Source organism: Panthera onca, chromosome D3 (assembly GCF_046562875.1).
Source record: "Panthera onca isolate mPanOnc1 chromosome D3, mPanOnc1 haplotype 2, whole genome shotgun sequence".
In the NCBI taxonomy this organism is placed as follows: domain Eukaryota; kingdom Metazoa; phylum Chordata; class Mammalia; order Carnivora; family Felidae; genus Panthera; species Panthera onca.
This window is the reverse complement of record NC_138350.1, coordinates 80,138,288-80,157,509: the sequence shown is the minus strand read 5'-3', so window position 1 is coordinate 80,157,509 and position 19,222 is coordinate 80,138,288. Positions and strand designations below refer to the sequence as shown.

General features: G+C 41.4%; 1 protein-coding gene across 1 annotated transcript in view; it reads left to right on the top strand.

Moving 5' to 3' along the window:
• Positions 1–358: 358 nt before the first annotated feature.
• Positions 359–19,222, top strand: part of VPS4B (vacuolar protein sorting 4 homolog B) — a 33,432-nt gene continuing 14,568 nt past the window's right edge. The window contains exons 1-4 of the mRNA XM_060614029.3: positions 359–643; positions 11,846–11,957; positions 13,133–13,289; positions 15,410–15,477. Of these exons, the coding sequence (XP_060470012.2) occupies positions 617–643; positions 11,846–11,957; positions 13,133–13,289; positions 15,410–15,477 (364 nt within the window). The 5' untranslated portion in view covers positions 359–616. The remainder of the gene's footprint in view (positions 644–11,845; positions 11,958–13,132; positions 13,290–15,409; positions 15,478–19,222) is intronic.

Below are 19,222 nucleotides of genomic sequence, written 5' to 3'. Positions count from 1 at the left end.
AAACGGAATGAATGAGACACAGTAAACGAGCCCGAAGTCCCCACATGGTGGGTCTTGGGGACGGGATGACTTTTTCACTCAAAAGCCACAGAACTCCAGGGCACGCTCCATGATGTGGACTGAAAGGAGCCAGAGCCAATAATTCACCTCAAGTGTAAAACATCTGGAAAAAGAAGAAAACGTAACAGGTCTTGGCTCTAGGACGCATCTCCGCCCCTACGTAAGAGCCTCAGTGCGCTTGCGCCCAGCCTGACTTCCACTAGGCCCGGGAGCGCTTCCGGGCTCCCGGCATCGCGAGACCCCGGGGCCGAGGCGAGACCAGAATGGCTGGAGACTGTGTAGCGCGCGTGCTGATGACGAAAGCGGAAGTGCCGAGGCCAGAGGCGGGACGAGAGCCCGGAGGGGGCTCAGAATTGCGGAAGTTTTCTGAGAAGGGTCGGCGGCGCTTGGAGCGGCTTGCGGTTTTGGAACCAGTTCGCGAAGGGGAGGCGTCGCTCCGGGTCCGAGGGCTACCAGCCTGCGCACGTTTGAGGCAACACCGGGCGCGATTCGACGTTGCCGCTGTTGGCTTCCTCTGCCCTAGTTCTTCCCCAGGGAGCCGCCTCGGATCTCCGCCATGGCATCCACCTCGTCCAATCTCCAGGTATCACTGTTCTCCCGCGTCCTGGAGAGCCGGAGCCGAGGGGCGGCGCGGGGTTAGGATTGGAGACCGGGGAGGAGGGAGGAAGCGGCCGCGCCCCTGGTGCCGGACGGAGGAGGGCGGCGCCCCCGCCCAGCCGCAGGTGGGAGGGTCGGGCGCTTTCCGCCCGCTCCGGGATCTCCCAAGCCCACCCGCTGTGCGAGACGCTTCACTTTTGTTGAGGTGGGTTTTCTTCCTCTTTTGAACAGAACTGGGCAGAGCTTTGAACCGGAGGCACAGACGCTCCAATCACTGTAAGACAGAGAGGAAAGAACGTAATGTTTGCAAAGCACTGGTGATCTTAGTTCTCCGTCTCAAGCTGGTGTAGCAAAGCCCTTCTCTTTTAGCTGTCAGGTGAATAGAAACGTGAGGACAGTCTTGGAATTTGAGGAATCCGTCAGTTCATTGAGCTATGCATTCATGTGCACTCTGCCATGGCTCCCAAAATGTATATAAAATCAGGGAGTGTTCTTAAGCTTTGTGGCTCCATCTCCCCACCCTTACCACAGTGAGTACAGTGTTTTGTACATAAATCGTAGAACCTTAAACTTTTAGACATGATTGCTTGGACATCTGTGAGATTCATTGAGAAATTTGTGAAATCGTGCCTCCGATGCCCAGAAGGGATCTGAGGTTTCAGAGGGATTTAGAATGTGACTTAGCCTCGAGGACTCCCAGTCCACTGGGTCATTTTGGGAGAAAAGATCAGCATAAAATATTGAACCCTTGTCTTCGTCTTGCAGTCGTTGATGAGACATTCATTGAGTGTCCAGTACAAGCACTAAGGATAATGGAGGACCTGCTCAAACCTGGGTAATTGACAAGAAACACCACTGAAAGTAGATACATTAAAGTAGAACTCAGAATTTCACACACAGAAAGAGGTAGGATAGGAAGGAGTTTTGGGGGATTTTTTTTTTTTTTTTAACGTTTATTTTGGGAAAGAGAGAGAGAGAGAGACAGAATGTGCGTGGGGGAGGGGCAGAGAGAGAGGGAGAGACAGAATCCAAAGCAGGCTCCAGGCTCTGAGCTGTCAGCACAGAGCCCGACGTGGGGCTCGAACTTACCAACCGCGAGGTCATGACCTGAGCGGAAGTGGGTCGCTTAACAAACTGAGCCACCCAGGCGTCCCTTTCTTGGGATTTTTACCTTGAAAATCAACCCAAAAGATTATGAAAATAAATGTTTTATGTGTCTCAGAATGTTATAATTGCAACTATGGCTTATTCCTTAGAATGAAGAATAAGTCATGTATTGATTTTTGTGTGTATCTTTTCCAACAGGGTTGCATTAGACTAAGATATAACAATCTCCACTTAGCGTTGACTTTTTTTGTAGCCCATTCAGAAAGGGTCTTTTTGGTAAATGTTTTTGGAAAAAGTATTGTTTCTTTGATAAAAGCATTGTTTCTTTAATATCAAAAGTGATTTCTTTTGAAGTACTGTCTTGTCTTCATATTTGTTGGTTTTTTAGTTAACTCTTTATTTCATCAGCTTTTCACTTGTCAAAACTGCATGTAATTTGGACATTCTGCAACATAATTTTCATCCATTTACTGATACCTTTTTCCTTTTTTTTTTTTTTTAAGGCTTTTATGTTTTGAGAGCCAGCATGAGTGGGGGAGGGGCAAAGAGAGAGGGGGACAGGGGATCCAAAGCAGGCTCTGCGCTGACAGGCTGACAGCAGCAAGCCCGATGATGCTGGGCTCCAACTCAACTCGAGAACTGCAAGATCATGACCTGAGCCGAAGTCGGGTGCTCAACCCACTGAGCCACCCAGGCGCCCCTGTTTTTTCTTTTGCAAGAATTGCACTTTGGTTTTATGGTCAGTTTGCGTCATATTTGAATTGGGTTGTTGGATGTTCCTTAATGAATCGGCTAGAGGTTGACACAAATGAAAGGCACGTTGCTAGTTTTAAACGGGGAGTGATGTTTAATTTTATGGTGGTTGGGTCATAGGTGCACTTTCTCATTCAAACCTTTTTAACCTTCTAACCTAGGAAATTTGGATGAAGAATATTCTTAAATAGCAAATAACTTTCCCACCAAACAAGGCAAAACTCCCCATAACCAGGAGCTCTTAACTAATGGAGGAATGCAGATAACTAAAACTCAAAATTATAAAATAACACAATAGTGCTATGATAGAATTAAAGGTTAGTATAGGAGGGCAGAAAGGAAGGGCTTATCTAACTCTTCAAAGGTAACTGAGAAATGTTCCACAGAGGAGATGATGTGAGCTTAGATAATGTGTAAGGTGCCGACACTAACTGTCCACCGGGTGTTTGGTGTGATCTTAATCCTCAAAGTAACTCTTCAAGGTGAATGTTACTTCAGTTTCACGGTATAAGAATCCAAAGTTTATTAAGGTTATGATTTAACCCAAGACATGCAGTTAGTTAGTATAGAAGACAGTTTCGAATCCAGGTTTATGTGTTATACATTTGTACTTTTTTCACTATGAAGTTATGCCTTCTTGGACCAGAAAATGGGATGCATTCCAGGTAAAGAAAAAGAATATATGCCTCAGTCTAGAAGTGCAATAAACCTTAGAGAGGGTTGGCAGAAATTGCGAGTAATGCGGTATACGTAGAACTCAAGGTTTACTCAGTCCTAAATGTGCCATACATTTTGCTAAGTCTTAGGGAATCATAAAAGAAATATGTCATCCTTGAAATCCAAGGGCTTACATTCTGATGTGAAAAGACATATAAAGTGGCTGGGGTGCCTTGATGGTTCAGTCGGTCAAGTACCCGACATCAGCTCAGGTCGTGATCTCACAGTTCATGGGTCCGAACCCCGTGTCAGGCTCTGTGCTGACAGCTCAGAGCTTGGAGCCTGCTTCAAATTCTGTGTCTCCCTCTCTCTCTGTCCCTCCCCCACTCTTTCTCTCTCTCTCTCTCTCAAAAAATGAATAAACATTTAAAAAGTTTTTGAAGTGGCTAACAGGGATACTGTGTGATCTTTGGAAATGTGTAACAGAGGCAGTGGAAATTTAGAGGAAGCATAGGGTAGGCCACTTGGGGGTATCAGGGACACTTTGCAGCAGGAGGACCGTGACTGTGCCGAGTCTTAGAGAAGCTGGAGTTATGTGGGGAGATAACTGGATAGGATATTCCAGGTGGAGAGTACACTATAAACAGGCATGAAGTCTCAGTTGTCCCATCAGTTTGGCATGACTGGAACAGCGTGCATAAGGTGAGTGGACAAGCCTAGTTAGGCCATGGAAGGGTGTGTGCTAACACAGAGATGATTGGTCCTCATCCTGCTATAGTCAGGAGTCTGCGAAGGTAATATGCTCAGGGTTTTGTTTTAGAAGGAAACTACCATGCGTGCATGGGGGACAGCCAGACCGGTAGCCACCCTGGGAACATGGGAGACCAGTTAGGAGGCAGGGTTCTGTGTGATGGGAGATGGGGAGGGCCAAAGTAGTGTAGTACCTCTTAAAGAAGAAAGGATTAATCAAAGACAGATTGGAGAGGAAGAAGTCAGGCTTGGCTCTGCATTTAGAAAGAGGGGTGCAGAGGAGGCTGAGTTTTCGCCCCTCTTCCTGGGTTGGATATCTCAGTGGGGAAGAATTGGGTCTGGGATTACAAGAAGAGGCACATATTTGGGCGCAGGTGATCTTGAACTTTTTGGGTTTGAAATGCATGTACGGGCAACCAAGTGGAAATGTTCCATGAGCAGTTGGAGACATATGTGTAGAACTAGAGGGAGAGAGCTGGAAACAAGCATTGGAGAGTTATTAGCATACAGATGGTAGCAGAGGTTGAGGGTATCTTGGAGAGGTCATAGCATGAGGAGGAACAAGAACGCTGTGCAATATTGGCATAGAAGGAGAGAAAAAAGGGCGCCTGCAGAAGAATCGCTGCACAGTCAAGAGTAGAACTGAGAGAGAAGGGTGCCATGGAGGCCGGAGGAGGAGGCCGAGTCCAGATGTCTGCTTTGAGGGTTGAATGCTGCGGACAGAGGTCATTGCGAGGCCTGGCAGGCAGCAGGAAGCACTGGAGGAGTCAAGAAAGCATGACGCGCTCGGGGTTCTCTTTGGGATTTTGCTCTGGAGGTGAAGAGATAAGTGAGATGTTAACCAGGGAGGAACCTAGAAACTGGGGAGAGCCAGCGGGTTTTCGTTTGTGTTTTGGAGATATGAGTCTGAGGTAGGACTTTACGTATATTTTAATGCTGAGGAAGGCCCCAATTAAACAAAAAAAAAGGTTACGTTGGGGAGAGCAGCAGAGTGGGCATGTGATTCATAGAGTGGATGTCAGAGAAGGAAGATGGGGGTGGTCTCCAGAGCCCAGGGGAGAGAAATAGCATGGACAGGCAGGAAAACATCCAGTGGAGGAAAGTTGTTAGAGATGATAGGGGTGGAATAACCAAAAGGAAGAAGATTCTGAGAAAGCAATAGGGGATTTTTTTTCCTTCGTTCGGCAATGTTATTAAGTGCCCAGTGTGTGCCAGGCACCGGCTCTGGGGTGGGGGGAGAACCGAGAGCAGGGGCAGAGTGCAGCCTCTGCAGTAGATTAGGGAGGGCCTCTCTGAGGACTTGGCATTTGAACTGTGAAAAAGAGACTGTCCTGCGCCTGTTGGGGAAGAACATTCTAGGCCGAGGGATCAGCCGTGCGCAGGCTTCCTGAGTAAAGGTGAACTAACAGGTTTGGGGTGAGATCCGGAAGGAGCCAGGGCACACACAGGTCATTTAAGGCCCTGTCGACCGTGAGCCAGCATCTGGGTTTTATTAACTACCGTGCAAACCCACCGAAGAGGGCCCATCGTTGGCTGCCAGGTGGACTCCAGGGTGTTGAGTGTGGAAGCAGGCTGACCACTCGGGAGGCTCAGTGGTAGTTTTGAAACACGTGCGATGGAAGTGGTCAGGGTTAGGAATAACTGGCACTCCCAAACCACACCAGACACAGTCACTTTCATTTCAGATGAAAAATGGTGATAGAACCAAGGTTGAAGTGGGGTGTTCAGCAAGGGAAAAAGAGATATATACCCTCAAATCATTTTTGATTAAAGGTTTAACATGCGCTGTTCAGTAGTAGCTGCATGTGACTATTTAAATTTATTTATTTTAATTTTTTTATGTTTATTTATTTTTGAGTGACAGAGCACAAGCAGGGTAGGGGCAGAGAGAGAGAGAGAGAGGGAGACACAGAATCTGAAGCAGGCCCCAGGCTCTGAGCTGTCAGCACAGAGCCTGTTGCGGGGCTCGAACTCAAGAACTATGAGATCATGACTTGAGCTGGAAGTCAGATGCTTAACCGACTGAGCCACCCAGGCGCCTCTATTTAAATTTAAATTTTACTCAAAATTTAGAACTCGTCAGTCACACTAGCCATGGGTGCTCAGAAGCCGATTGTAGCTAGTGGCTCACGGTTGGACAGTGCAAATACAGGCCTGTCCGTCATCAAAGAAGGGCTGGTTTAAAGTCATTGTTACCGTATTTGGAGCTAGGTAATTAAATACCAAGTGTAAGAGTTTTCCTTAACCATCACTGTGGTGCTGAAAATAGGACTGACTGCGGATGAGGAGAACATATAGCTAGAGAGGTGAGCGGCACAACAATTCAAAATAATAGAAGAAAATTGTAGCTAGAATAAGAAAGAACTTATTTCTCCTGCATGGCTTAGCCGTGGAGTCTTCTAGGCGCATTTTTATGTGACAAGGTGCCCCAGTCCACCGGTTGCCCACACGTATGAGTGCTATGAGTTCACCCTTTATATCCCACCTAGCTTACCAGACTTTTGAAAATTCACCATCAAATTCAGCTATTTGAACTGTGAAACATCTTATCAACTCTACCATTTTTTTTCCCTCCTGCAACAACAGAGGGAAGGTCTGTTCCTCCTGTTTACAGCTTTCATTCCATCTATGCATTCCATTAGCAACTGCTTCAAAATATAATATTCTCACGTATGGTTGGTTTGGGATTGAGTGGTTTTTTTCTTATATGCTTATTTTTAATATAGCATAACCATGATCCTTTTTTTCTACTGGCTCTTTTGTTGAATACAGTTTTACTACTTAGACTAATCCAGGTGGAATGTTTTAATAAACCATGCTTGTTATTTACATGTGTGTATGTGTGTTTAAATATTAAAGTTGGTTTTTTAATGAAGGTTTTATTTTGCTATAACCGTGGGTTCACATGCGATGGTGAGAAATCATATAGAGGGGTTCTGTGGACCCTTCACCCATTTGCTCCCAGTGGTAGCATTTTATAAAACTATAGTACAGTATAACCTGGAGGTTGACATTGATACATTCCACCAGTCTTACTCAGATTTTCCAGTTTTACTTGTATTCATGTATATTGTGTGTGTGTGTGTGTGTGTGTGTGTGTGCAGAGCTGTGTCATATGGGTAAGTTCCTGGATCCTCCATCAAAGTCATGATACAGAATAGTTCTACCCACAGGGACCCCTCCTGTGGCCCTTTTATAGATTTTTTTAGTGTATTTTTATTTTTTGAGAGATAGAGAAAGAAACGGCATGTGGGGGCAGGGCAGAGGAATAGGGAGAGAGAGAATCTTAAGCAGGCTCCCCACCCAGCACAGTCTCACCGCCATGAAATCCTCACCTGGGCTGAAATCAAGAGTCAGATGCTTACACAGACTTTTTTTTTTTTTTTTTTGAGAGAGAGACAGAGACAGAATGCAAATGGGTTAGGGGCAGAGAGAGAGGGAGACACTGAATCTGAAGCAGGATCCAGGCTCTGAGCTGTCAGCACAGAGCCTGATGTGGGGCTTGAACTCACGAACCATGAGATCATGACCTGAGCCGAAGTCGGACGCTCAACCGACTGAGCCACCCAGGCGCCCCTCAAGAGTCAGATGCTTAACTAACTGAGCCACCAAGGAGCCCCCTGTTGCCCTTTTAGAACCACAATCACCTCTCTTTCTTGCCACCCCCCCCCCCCACCATCCCTGTTTCCTGACAATACTAATATGCTCTCCATCTCTGGTTTTGTCATTTCCAGAAAGTTACATAAATGGAATCATACGATATGTAACTTTCTGGGATATGTAACTTTCTGGAATCGGTTCTTCCTCAAGATCCATTCATGTTGTGTGTATCAAAGTAGTTTCTTTTTGTAACTGAACCGTACTCCTTGGTATGGGTGTAGCACACTTTGTTTAACCATGCTGTATGGTTGAAGGACATCTGGAATGTTCATGTATAAATTTTTGTGTGAACAGAAGTCTTCATTTCTCTGGGGTAAATACCCAGGAGTGCAGTCACTGGTTCATATGGTAGCTGCACGTTTAGATTTGTGAAAAAAAACAAAACAAAACAAAAACAAAACAGTTTCCCAGAGTGACTCTACCATTTTACATCCTACCAGCAATGTGTAAGTGATCCAGTTCTCTGGAGCGTTTGGTATTATTGTCACTTTTTTTTTTTTTTTTAAAGCCATTCTGATACATGTTTCAAGATATCTCATGGTGGTTTTAATTTGCATTTCTCTAATGGCTGGTGATGTTAAACATCTTTTTGTGTGCTACTTTACCATGTGTATATCCTCTTTGGTGAAATGTCTGTTTATGTCTTCAGCCCATTTTCTACTTGGATTGTTTTTAAATTGTTGAGTTTTGGGAGTTCTTTCTATTCTAAAATACTAGTCCTTTTATAAATATGTAGTCTGCAAATATTTCTCTCAGTCTGTAGCTTGTCTTTTCATCCTTTTAATAGGATTTTTTACAGAGTAAAACTTTTATAATTTGATGAGGTCCAATTTATCATTTTCCTTTTCTTTCTTTTCTTTTCTTTTTTTTTTTTTTTTTTTTTTTTTTTTTTGAGGTATAATTGACGTATATTCATTTCAGGTGTACAACAGGATTCATTTTTTTTTTTTTTTTGTATGCGGTGTGAGATGACACCACAGTAAGTCTAGGTAACACCTGTCACCTTTCATTGTTACAAAAATGGTTTTCCAGTGATGAGAATTTTAAGACACTCTCTTAGCAACTTTCAAATATGCAACACAGTGTTATTAACTGTAGTCACCATACTGTATATTACATCCCTATGACATTTATTTTATAACTAGAGGTTTGGATCTTTGGACTCCCTCCACCTGTTTCACCTTTCCCCACCTCTGGTAACTACCTGTATGTTCTCTGTATCTATTAGCTTGGATTTATTTGTGGATGTTTTCTCTTTCAATTTCACACATAAATGAGATCGTATGGTATTTGTCTTTCTTTGACTTATTTCCTTTAGCGTAATGCCCTTAATTCTATTCATGTCGTCACACATGTCAAGATTTCCTTCTTTTTATGGCTAAATAATATTCCATTGTGTACGTAACCACATTCTCTATCCATTCGTCTGTCTGTGGACACTTAGGTTGTTTCCATAAGTTGGCTATTTTAAATAATGCTGCATTGAACATTGAGGTGCGTGTATCTTTCGACAAAGTTCATGTTTTCGTTTTCTCTGGATAAATAGTGAAATTGCTGAATCATGTGGTAGTTCTATTTTTAATTTTTTGAGGAACCTCCATAGTGTTTTCCACAGCGGCTGCACCAATTACGGTCCCACCAACAGTGTACAAGGGTTCCCTTTTGTCCACATCCTCACCAATACTTGCTATTTCTTGTTTTATTGATAATAGCCATTCTAGCAGATGTGAGGTCACAGCTCATTGTAGTTTCAATTTGCATTTCCCTGACGTTTAGTGATCTTGAGTGCTGTTTCATATACCTGTTGGGCGTTTGTATGTCTTTGGGAAAATATCTGTTCAGATCCTCGAGTCATTTTTTAATTGGGTTGCTTGGTTTTTTTGCTGTTGAGTTTTATGAGTTCTTCTCTCTACACACTGGATATTAACCCTTTAGCAGGACACAATTTGTAAATATTTTCTCCCATGTGGTAGGTTGCTTTTTCATTTTGTTGATGGTTTCCTTTGCTGTGCAGAAGCTTTTTAGTTTGATGGAGTCCCACTTGTTCATCTTTGTTTTTGTTGCCTTGGCTTTTGGTGTCAAATCCAAAAAATCATCACCAAGACTGGAGTTGGAGCTTAACTTGCCTATATTTTCTTCAAGGCGTTTTATGGTGTCAGGTGTTCTGTTCAAATCTTTTGAGTTAATTTTTGTGGATGGCGTAAGGCAGTGGTCCAGTTTCGTTCTTTTGCATTTTGCTGTCCAGTTTTCCCAACACTATTTATTGAAGAGACTGTCCTTTCCTCTTTGGGTATTCTTGACTCCTTTGTGGTGAGTTAATTCACTGTACACACATAGGTTTATTTCTGGGCTCTCTATTCTGTTCCATTGATGTATGTGTCTGTCTTTATGCCAGTCCCATGTTGTTTTCATTTTATATATTGTGTTTTTTGGCACATATAGTCTAAGAACTTTGCCTAGCCCTAGATGCTGGAGATTTTCAGTTTTTTCTAAGGATTTTATGGTTTCATATTTTATATTAAAGTCCACAATCCATTGTGATTTAATTTTTTTTCAACCTACAACAACCTTAACTTACTGTCTCCGTTTCTGTGGGTTAGAAGTCCAGGTCGAGCATCGCTCAGCGGGGCTCTAGCTCAGAGTCTCACCAGGCTGACTGAGGTGTCAGCAGGGCTGCGTGTCTGTCTGTTTGGTGGTTGTTCATGAAGTCTCTGGGGATGTGTCTGCTTCTAAACACATGCGTGTTGTTGGCAGACTTCAGTTTCATGTGGTTGTCAGCCAGGTTCTTTTGCTTGGATGCCAGTGTGGTCGGGTGGATTTTCATCAGGCTTCTATTCTTTCTGACTTCTCCTGCCTCCTGTCTCCTACTTCCAGCTAGAGAAAATTCTCTGCTTTTAAGAACTTACGGGATTTTTTTTAAGTTTTTATTTAATTTCTAGTTAGTTAAATACAGTGTAACATTAGTTACAGGTGTACAGTGTAGTGAGTTAATTTTTGTGGTTTAGGTCAAGATTCTCTGTCTCTGTCTTTTTTTATTTCTTAATTTTTTTTTGCTAAAGATGTCTGATTGCTCCAGCACTGTTTCTTCTGCCATTAACTTGCTTTTGCAAATTGTCAAAAGTCCGTTGACATATTTGTATGGGTCTATTTCTAGGGGTTTTGTGTTTTTTGGCTTTTTTTTTTAAATACCACAAAAGTCCATGTTCATTATGGACACTTTTAGAAGATGAGAAAAAGCAGAAAAAGAAGAAATTGAGTCTTATCAAAAATGAGCTGTGTTAAATTTTCTCTACATCTTTTTCCTGGGTTTTGCTTGTTTTTGCTATTGTTTCAAGTAGCTGAACTCCTGCTACATGTAAAAATTGTATTGTGCTTTTTAAAAAATCCCATTATAGACATTTTTCCATGTTATTGTGAATGGTTTAATATTATTTTAATGATCCTATAATATTCCATTGTGTGGCATCTGTTTGCTGTGTAAAATTAATGTTTCCAAGTTTTGTTTTTGTTTTTTAAAAAGACCCCTCTGGTTACTGTCTTACTGGATTAAAAGATTTGGGCATTTTCATATTCTTGCAATTTCATTGCCCCATTGCTTCTGAGGGGGTTTTACACCATTTACATTTTACTGTTGTTATATGATTTATCTATAACAACATTGCATTTCTGAGAATTTCCCTGAATACTTTTAACTTGAATTTTCATATTATTTGATTATTCCTTACTAGCTTTAAGCTTGACTTATGTTGAATGAAAATTAATGAGAATCTTAGGGATTGGTACTAGGTAAAAGTAGTAGTCAGCATTAACCCATTTAACAAATGTAGTTTACATTTTGTAAATCATTATAATGTATAGTAACATGCAATTGAGATTTAGGGAAAACAGGTGGATTTGTTTTAAGATTGCTTTTACTTATTTATTTAAAAATATTTATTTTGGGGAGAGCACGGGGCGGGGGGGGAGGGGCGGGCAGAGAGAGGGGGACAGAGGATCTGAAGCAGGCTCTGCGCTAACAGACTGACAGCAGTGAGCCCCGTGCGGGGCTCGAACTCATGAACGGTGAGATCATGACCTGAGCCGAAGTCAGACACTCAGCCAACCGACTGAGCCACCCAGGTGTCCCTGAGGTTGCTTTTAGTTAAAAAAAAAAAAAAAAAAGAAAAAGAAAAGGAAAAAACCACGTTCAATATGATCATTTACATCACAGTGTTGTTGCTTATTTGATTTTGATGATATGATTTTGCCTCCCTTCAAACAGAAAGCAATAGATCTTGCTAGCAAAGCAGCCCAGGAAGACAAAGCTGGGAACTATGAGGAAGCTCTTCAACTCTACCAACACGCTGTTCAGTATTTTCTCCATGTAGTTAAATGTAAGGCCATAGTTTGTTTTCTGTTTTAAAAGTTAAAGGAAAAGATTATTCTGTTTCTTTTATAAAAGTTGAAATATAATGCCAGAAAATTCTAAACCATCCATTTGCAAAATATTCCCGGTAGCTTGTTAATAATTTTTAAGTAGTCGGCAAACAAATGTGCATAGCTATCCTAGTTATTGTTATTTGTCTACCTAAAAATATTAAAATGCCATATAATCGATGTAAATAGTTTTTATTTTACTGGCGATATACCCACATTATGTACGAACCACATTTTCTAAGCGTCTCTGAAAATACTCTCTTAAGTACTTGTAAAAAAATAGGTTGGGAGCCATTTTGTTCGTATGTTTTCCAAATACGTACTGCATGTTTCCCACGCACCAGGTACTGTTTTAGGCACCGGGATGCGACGGTGAGGGGAAAGTGGGTAAAAACCCTGCCTCCGTGGCTCTTCAGCATAAGCTGAGCATACGACAAAAGTGTCTCTCTGGCAAACTGAAAGTTATTTTTTACTGAAAACTTCAGCGGTTGGATAATTTAGGATTTTCTTTTGAGCTTCTTCATTTCATGTTGAGGTTTTCTGTCAAATAAAAGTGAAACTAAAAATGAATCCTAAGATAATTGATTATTGCAATTGATAATTGCCCTGCATGGACTGCTCAAGTCGGCTTTTGAGACAGCTCCCACAGAGGCCTTTGTGGAGTAAAATTACTGTATTGGGGGCACCTGTAACATACGGAATTTCCGGCATTCTTCTACCATGAGATGAATCTTACGTAGACATTAATGGAAACGGTTGATATTACTTTTGTTGGTCTTAGAATTGGTTTTATGCGAGAGCAGCCGCTTTCAGCTGTCCGCACAAAATGTTAAAGGAAGAATAGAAAACCCACAGAATATTACATAATTTCTTCTTATTATTTAGCATTAACTTAACATATCCTAGTGTCTTGCTCAGATTTCTTTCTGCCTCAGACCTGCTGTTGGCTTCCAGCCGTGCTGGAGGGAAGCAGACAAGAGTTGGTGATGGTTGGTTACGAGGCTTAGAGATACCCTTCCTCCCTCCCCCCGCTCCCAAACTAGATTGTCCATGTCTCAAAAGTGTGTCTAAGAGTTTAAACCTGTCCATGTAGAAGACTAATGGAAAAATCTCTCTCACTTGCCTTTAATAGATGAAGCCCAGGGTGATAAAGCCAAGCAGAGTATCAGGGCAAAGTGTACAGAGTATCTTGATAGAGCAGAAAAACTAAAGGAGTACCTGAAAAAGAAAGAGAAAACTCCACAGAAGCCAGTGAAAGAGGGACAGCCGAATCCAGCGGAGGAGAAAGGGTATGTATTTTAGAGTGTTAGACTTTATTATATCTACTTAAACGAGAAAACTACATTTAACTTGTGAAATCCGTTTCTTTTGTTTAAACCAGCTGTTGGCAACCCAGGACTCAGAGGCCAAATCTGACCGGCTGCCAGTTTTTGTAAGCAAAGTCTTACCGGAACATAGTCTCTTACGTCTAAGAAAATGAGATTGTGGGACCTTGCTATCTGGCCTGGTTGGGTTTGCAGGCAGGAGGTTCTGGTCAGCTGTACGGACTGTGACGCTCACTGTTCGTGGTGTGCAGTGGCACAAGTTACTTGGGTAGTCCCTGTGGTCGCCGGGAAGGGAGTGCCTTGCAGGCAGGGCTTTGGGGCAGCTTCCGAAGGCCATTTTAAAGGACATAAGGAATGGAAGAACTAGAGGTGACTGGCTGCTTCAGACTGCACGGAAGGGTTTGAGGAAAACTGCAAATTCAGCGTTTTATATCCTCTGTTGAAGACATGGTCAGGGAATCGGCGGTTCCTGTGACACCTAAGAATATTTTCTCTTCTGTACCTACAGCACTGACATAACAAAAACCAGACCCCACCTGATCTTGCGGATTACTGCATTTCAACGTGGAATCAACTTCAGGGTTTCTTACATGAAAGTTGGGCCATTTACTGGCGGACTAATGAAACCATTGGAAAAATTTTAGTTAACCTCGAATGACCCCCTGACTCTTCCTGAGACTCCTTTGCCGGGAGAAATGTCCTCTCCTCCCTGTGAGTTGAGGACCCTGTGGGGTCCACTCCTGAGATGGCTCCCTAGAAGGGGGATTCCAATTCTGTATTGAATAGCAGGACCCATCTTGGCCAATTTAAGCAAAAAGGGATTTATTACAGAGTCTTAACCTTATAGATCTGGGGGAGGGCGGGCAGGGAATCCAGCTTGGATTCCGTAGCGTTAGGAGAAATGCCCGCCTCCCCCAGGGTGGTTCTGGTAAGGATCCGAGGCCTCCTGGTGCCAGGCAGGAGGACCTCCGCCCAGTTCGCTCGCAGGCATGGTCTCCTTGCACGCAGCGGCCACCTCAGCTGCTTGCCTCCGCCTTCTCAGAGGGACTTCAGTCTCCTGTGGGGCCCCAGCTGCAAGGAAGCCCGGGCAGGGCAGTTGTGTGAAAGCACCGTCTTCATTGTGCAAGAAAGCACGGTGGGACGAGGCTGGAGTAGGCGTCAGGTGAATCGTTTGGCGGTCTCCACCTCACCTGTAACCCCACCATCCTAGGATAACCAAGCCAGTCCCATTTGGGGGAAAAGATGTCTAGCTTTTTAATCCCCCTTTATATTTGATATGTAAAAAATGATGTAATGCCATATTTTTTGCTTTACCACTTTTTCATTCAACATCGTGTTGTAAATATCTTTCCAATAAACTATTTCTACATCATTTTTAAATACTGCAATGTGTTCTATCATATACTAATCCCTATAATTAAGCATACTCTCTTTCTAATTTTTTCCCCTTTGGGAACAGTGTGGGCGTGATTATCCTTGTCGTCAACTCTTTGAACTTATTTTAAATTATTTTTTCAGGATAAATTCTTAGATATGAAATATCTGGGTTGATTTACTTGTCTTTTGGTCTCAGTTCATTTTCATCAAAAGCTTCATCTATTCTTTGGAACCCCCCAACCTAAGGATTACAGACCTTGATACCTTAAATAATTAATATTCGGGGTTTTTCTCTCCTGGTTATGGCTTCTTGTTCTGATACATAGTTTGCCTGGTTTGGTGTTTTTATGTTGTTTACAACTCTTCTGTAACTCATCTAAAGTCTTTTGTGGAATGAGGTGTGGGGCATGCGTCTATAAATGTGCACATACATAGGTATGTCATGGGAATTTGGAGCTGGTTCCTGACTTCATTCTGGTCTTTTTGCCCCTTTCCTGTTCATGATTCCATATTGACAGATAACATGCCTGCTTACCATTTTGGTTAATATATTCTTATTAAAAGTAATAAAATAAGGATAACTTTTAATACGAATGTCTTATTTTGCCACTTAAAGTACAAATATTTCAGATTAATTTTTCCTTCATTTTTGCCTTATTTTGATAGCAATGAGTGATCATTTGAATATATTAAATTCTTTTTATTAGGAATGACAGTGATGGGGAAGGAGAATCTGATGATCCTGAAAAAAAGAAACTACAGAATCAACTTCAAGGTTGCTTTAGATTTCATTTTTAAATTTACTATCTTATATTTTTTTAAAAAACCTCATAGTGAATTGTCTATCTGAATTGCTTTTTCCACCTGTATTCAAATGAGGTTCAAGAACTGGCTTTGGTTCCCAGTGGCCCCATGCTGGCTCTGTGTAGGCCATTTTCACAGGATTTGCTCCGTAGGATCTCAGCTAGGTTGTTTTTTCTATGTAGTCAAATATTGTTTGGTTTTATATGTGCCTTAGAAGCCTGTCCGTCAACTTACTCGTTTTCATTTTGTCTTATTTGCCCCCTTCTAGAGAAGGTCGCATTTACGCTAGTAGCATGCTGCAAAATCTAATGGTATTAAAATTCCCAAACTGTCAGAGGAACCGAAGGAGTTAGGACTCACGCTTGGCTTTTAGTGCTGTTGCCGTAGCGTATTCATTGATGGTTTATTTCATGTTTCCAGACCTTTCGCATCAGCTTCTTATTCTGTTTCAGTGTTGCCATTTACATTAATCTCTTCCAGCTTTCTGTTTTTACCTTCCACACCTGTAAAAGCCTGTTCGTTCTCCTGTGCTCGTAGTATAGCGGTGTGATGGGGAGGGTATGGATTTTTAGTTCCATTCAGGTCTGGGTTCCCCTCCAGGGCCTCCTGCTGAAAAGCTGTCTAATCTTGGGCAGGTTCCATAGCCTCTCAGAGTAGAAGACCCCAGCTCTAGTATGGAAATTAACAATACCTTCTTTTCTGGGCAATTAAAAGATTATGGCAGCGTAAAACCTGACAATGTTATATCTGACAAATTTTAGGGCCTCAGTAAATGGTAGTCATTCTGTGTATCTAAAATGGCATCTACTCAATTGCTGACTATATATACTGAGATTTGATCATCATTTGATATGTTAGCTGATGACTTTTTGGATTGAGTTTTATGTATTTTGTTAATTTGGATCTTACCGAATAGATGCATAGCTGGGAAGGATTTCCATTATATAGGCACAGCCTTGGTGAGTGAATGGTGACTGCACCCTGCTTGGCCAGTCTTTTAATCTTACTGCGCTAACTGGTCTCTTCATTTTTATTCTGTTACCTGTCTTACTAACCGCACTGGGACATCTAGGAGAATACTCTAAGGGTAACACCTTGGAAATGCTACCGTTAGTGAGGATACTTGTACGTCTGAGAGCTTGAGTGGTGGATAAAATCAAAAAGCAAAGACCGCGTTTCTGCTGCCACAGCAGCACTGCCTGGAGCGGTGCGAGCACACGCTTGCTACTCAGTGAGCTCTGCTGGACAACCCCGTGGTCTGTGCCAGGTGGCAAAAGACATTTTTTTCTGTCCTGCTTTTGTTTCCCCTCTCTCCCCCACAAAGTAAAAACTGGATGGTATCTTTAGTTTTGGAAAAGATACAAGCCAATTTTTAATAGGGAATTTTTCTTTAAAAATGAGTAATGATAGGGGCCCCTGGGTGGCTCAGTCGGTTGAGCGTCCACCTTTGGCTCAGGTCATGATCTCACAGCTCCTGAGTTCGAGCCCCGCGTCGGGCTCTGTGCTGACAGCTCGGAGCCTGGAGCCTGCTTCCCGTTCTGTGTCTTCTTCTCTCTCTGCCCCTAACCCACTCCCATTCTGTCTTTGTCTCTCTCAAAAATAAACAAACGTTAAAAAAAAATCAGTAATGATAAGGACCAGAGGTGTACAAAAATACAAATGCTGAAAACACATAAATGAGAACATTTATTTGGAATTTCAGGATGAAGTGTAGTATGAAATCCTATCCTTTCATATCTAAGTCATTTTTTCCGTCTTTTCAAGAGTTGCTCATGGATTTCACTGTAAAATAGCCTTTCTTGAATCTTGCCTCTTTTCCCTGAAAGAGTATTTTAAATCTTTTACTTCTGTTTTAAGTTATGATTTTAAATGTAATATTTGATTATTAAAATTAAATAATTTATGATTTGAGTTTTCTGTTAGCTGTTTTGATGCTCACGGACTTTTTTTTTGAGGTTAAATAACATTAGTGTAATAAAGAGTAGAGTCAAAGACTGGCTGAATTTATATAATTGGAAAACAAATCATTTGGCTTGTATTCCCAATAATCCTTCTCCTCCTTTTTAGTTACTACTTTTGTCAATGTTACTTTTATCTGAATTTTTTATCACTAAACATTCCAAAGTCACTTTTCAACTTTGAAAAGTATTAATTAAGTGTTAAGATAAATTATGGCATATTTAGAAAATTCATACTTAGGAAAAACTTTAATTGGCCAGATGATATTTACATAATTTAAAGTAAATTTACTTTTGTTTACCTATCACAAAATCCTATGGGGTGTTGTAAATGTTTCCTTACTAATCTGAGTGGAACATAGAAAAGAAAAAGTGAATTGGCTTTACCTTATACTTACTGTAAACTTTTAGAATGTAGAAAGTGTTTAAGGTTTCATTTCAATTTTTTTTTCAAGATTTTATTTTTTTAAGTTATCTCTGCACCCAACGTGGGGCTCGAACTTAAAACCCTGAGATCAAGAGTCACATGCTCCACTGACTGAGCCAGCCAGGCACCCCAGTTTCATTTAATTTAGATCTATAGCTAAAGATTTTCATAATTTAAGTAGGTTGTGTAATATAATTACTCTTTGAATAATAGATGATCTTTCCTAACAAGAAGAAATACCCATAAAACTAAATTTATTGGTAATCAGCAGACTGTGTAAGTGGTAATATTTTGTTATACTTAAAACAGTTATATATCACCTTAGAACTGGCTTTTGGAAATGCTTTTTTGTTGTTATTTTTTTTTTTTAATGTTTACTTTTGAGAGAGAGAGAGAATGAATGCAAGCAGGGGAGGGGCACAGAGACAGGGAGACACAGAATCAGAAGCAGGCTCCAGGCTCTGAGCCGAAGTCAGACACTTAACCGACTGAGCCACAAAGGTGCCTTCGAAAAGCTTTTGATAAAAGAATAACTAAAGTTTTGCCAATAAGCTATATTAGAAGAAATCTTTTGTGGATTCTTACTGCAACAATTAGTGTCGCCTTTGAATATATTATACAGAAAAACTAAATCATTTAGATAGCTTTTTTAATGTACAAAAATTTTAAGTAGGTCTATTTAGAAGCCAAAAAGAAAATTTGGCAAATCTTAGGAAAATACTGCAAATCTACAAGAGCACACTTCTCTCTCTTCCATCATCCCCTCCCTTCCCTTCTCCCTACTATTTATCTGTGCATCCATCTGTCTGTCATCAGTTAAAACTTTTGAGGACATTTTTCTTTTTGTGGTTAAGGAGAGCATTAGATCACTGGGTGTTTTTGTTAAAAAAAAAAAAAAGAACTAGTAGATCAGCCCCCATTGAACAAGTACTTCCGATACTTTAGTGCATTCAAACATGACCGCCACTTGCTGTAATGTCTGGTGATTTTCCAAACACTCTAGTATTCATTATGTCATTTGATCCTTACGCTAACCCATCTTAAGTAGTTTGGGCAGATAGTGTTATTTCCATTTTACAGTGAGGAAGCAGAAATAGAAAAGCTAAGTGACCTCCCCGAGGTGATCTAGTCGCCCACCCCAGCTTCCAGACTCCTGTTGACTCCGCCCTAATAACTACTTCCTTGTCACATGAGTTCTAAAAGGTTCTTAATAGATAAAACTTTTCCAGACAGTTTTATAACGTGTTTCTTGAACGTCATTATTTCGTGTTGTATTCTACATTTGATAGAATAGTCTTCCTTAATTTAAAGGTGACATAATGTTTTTGTAG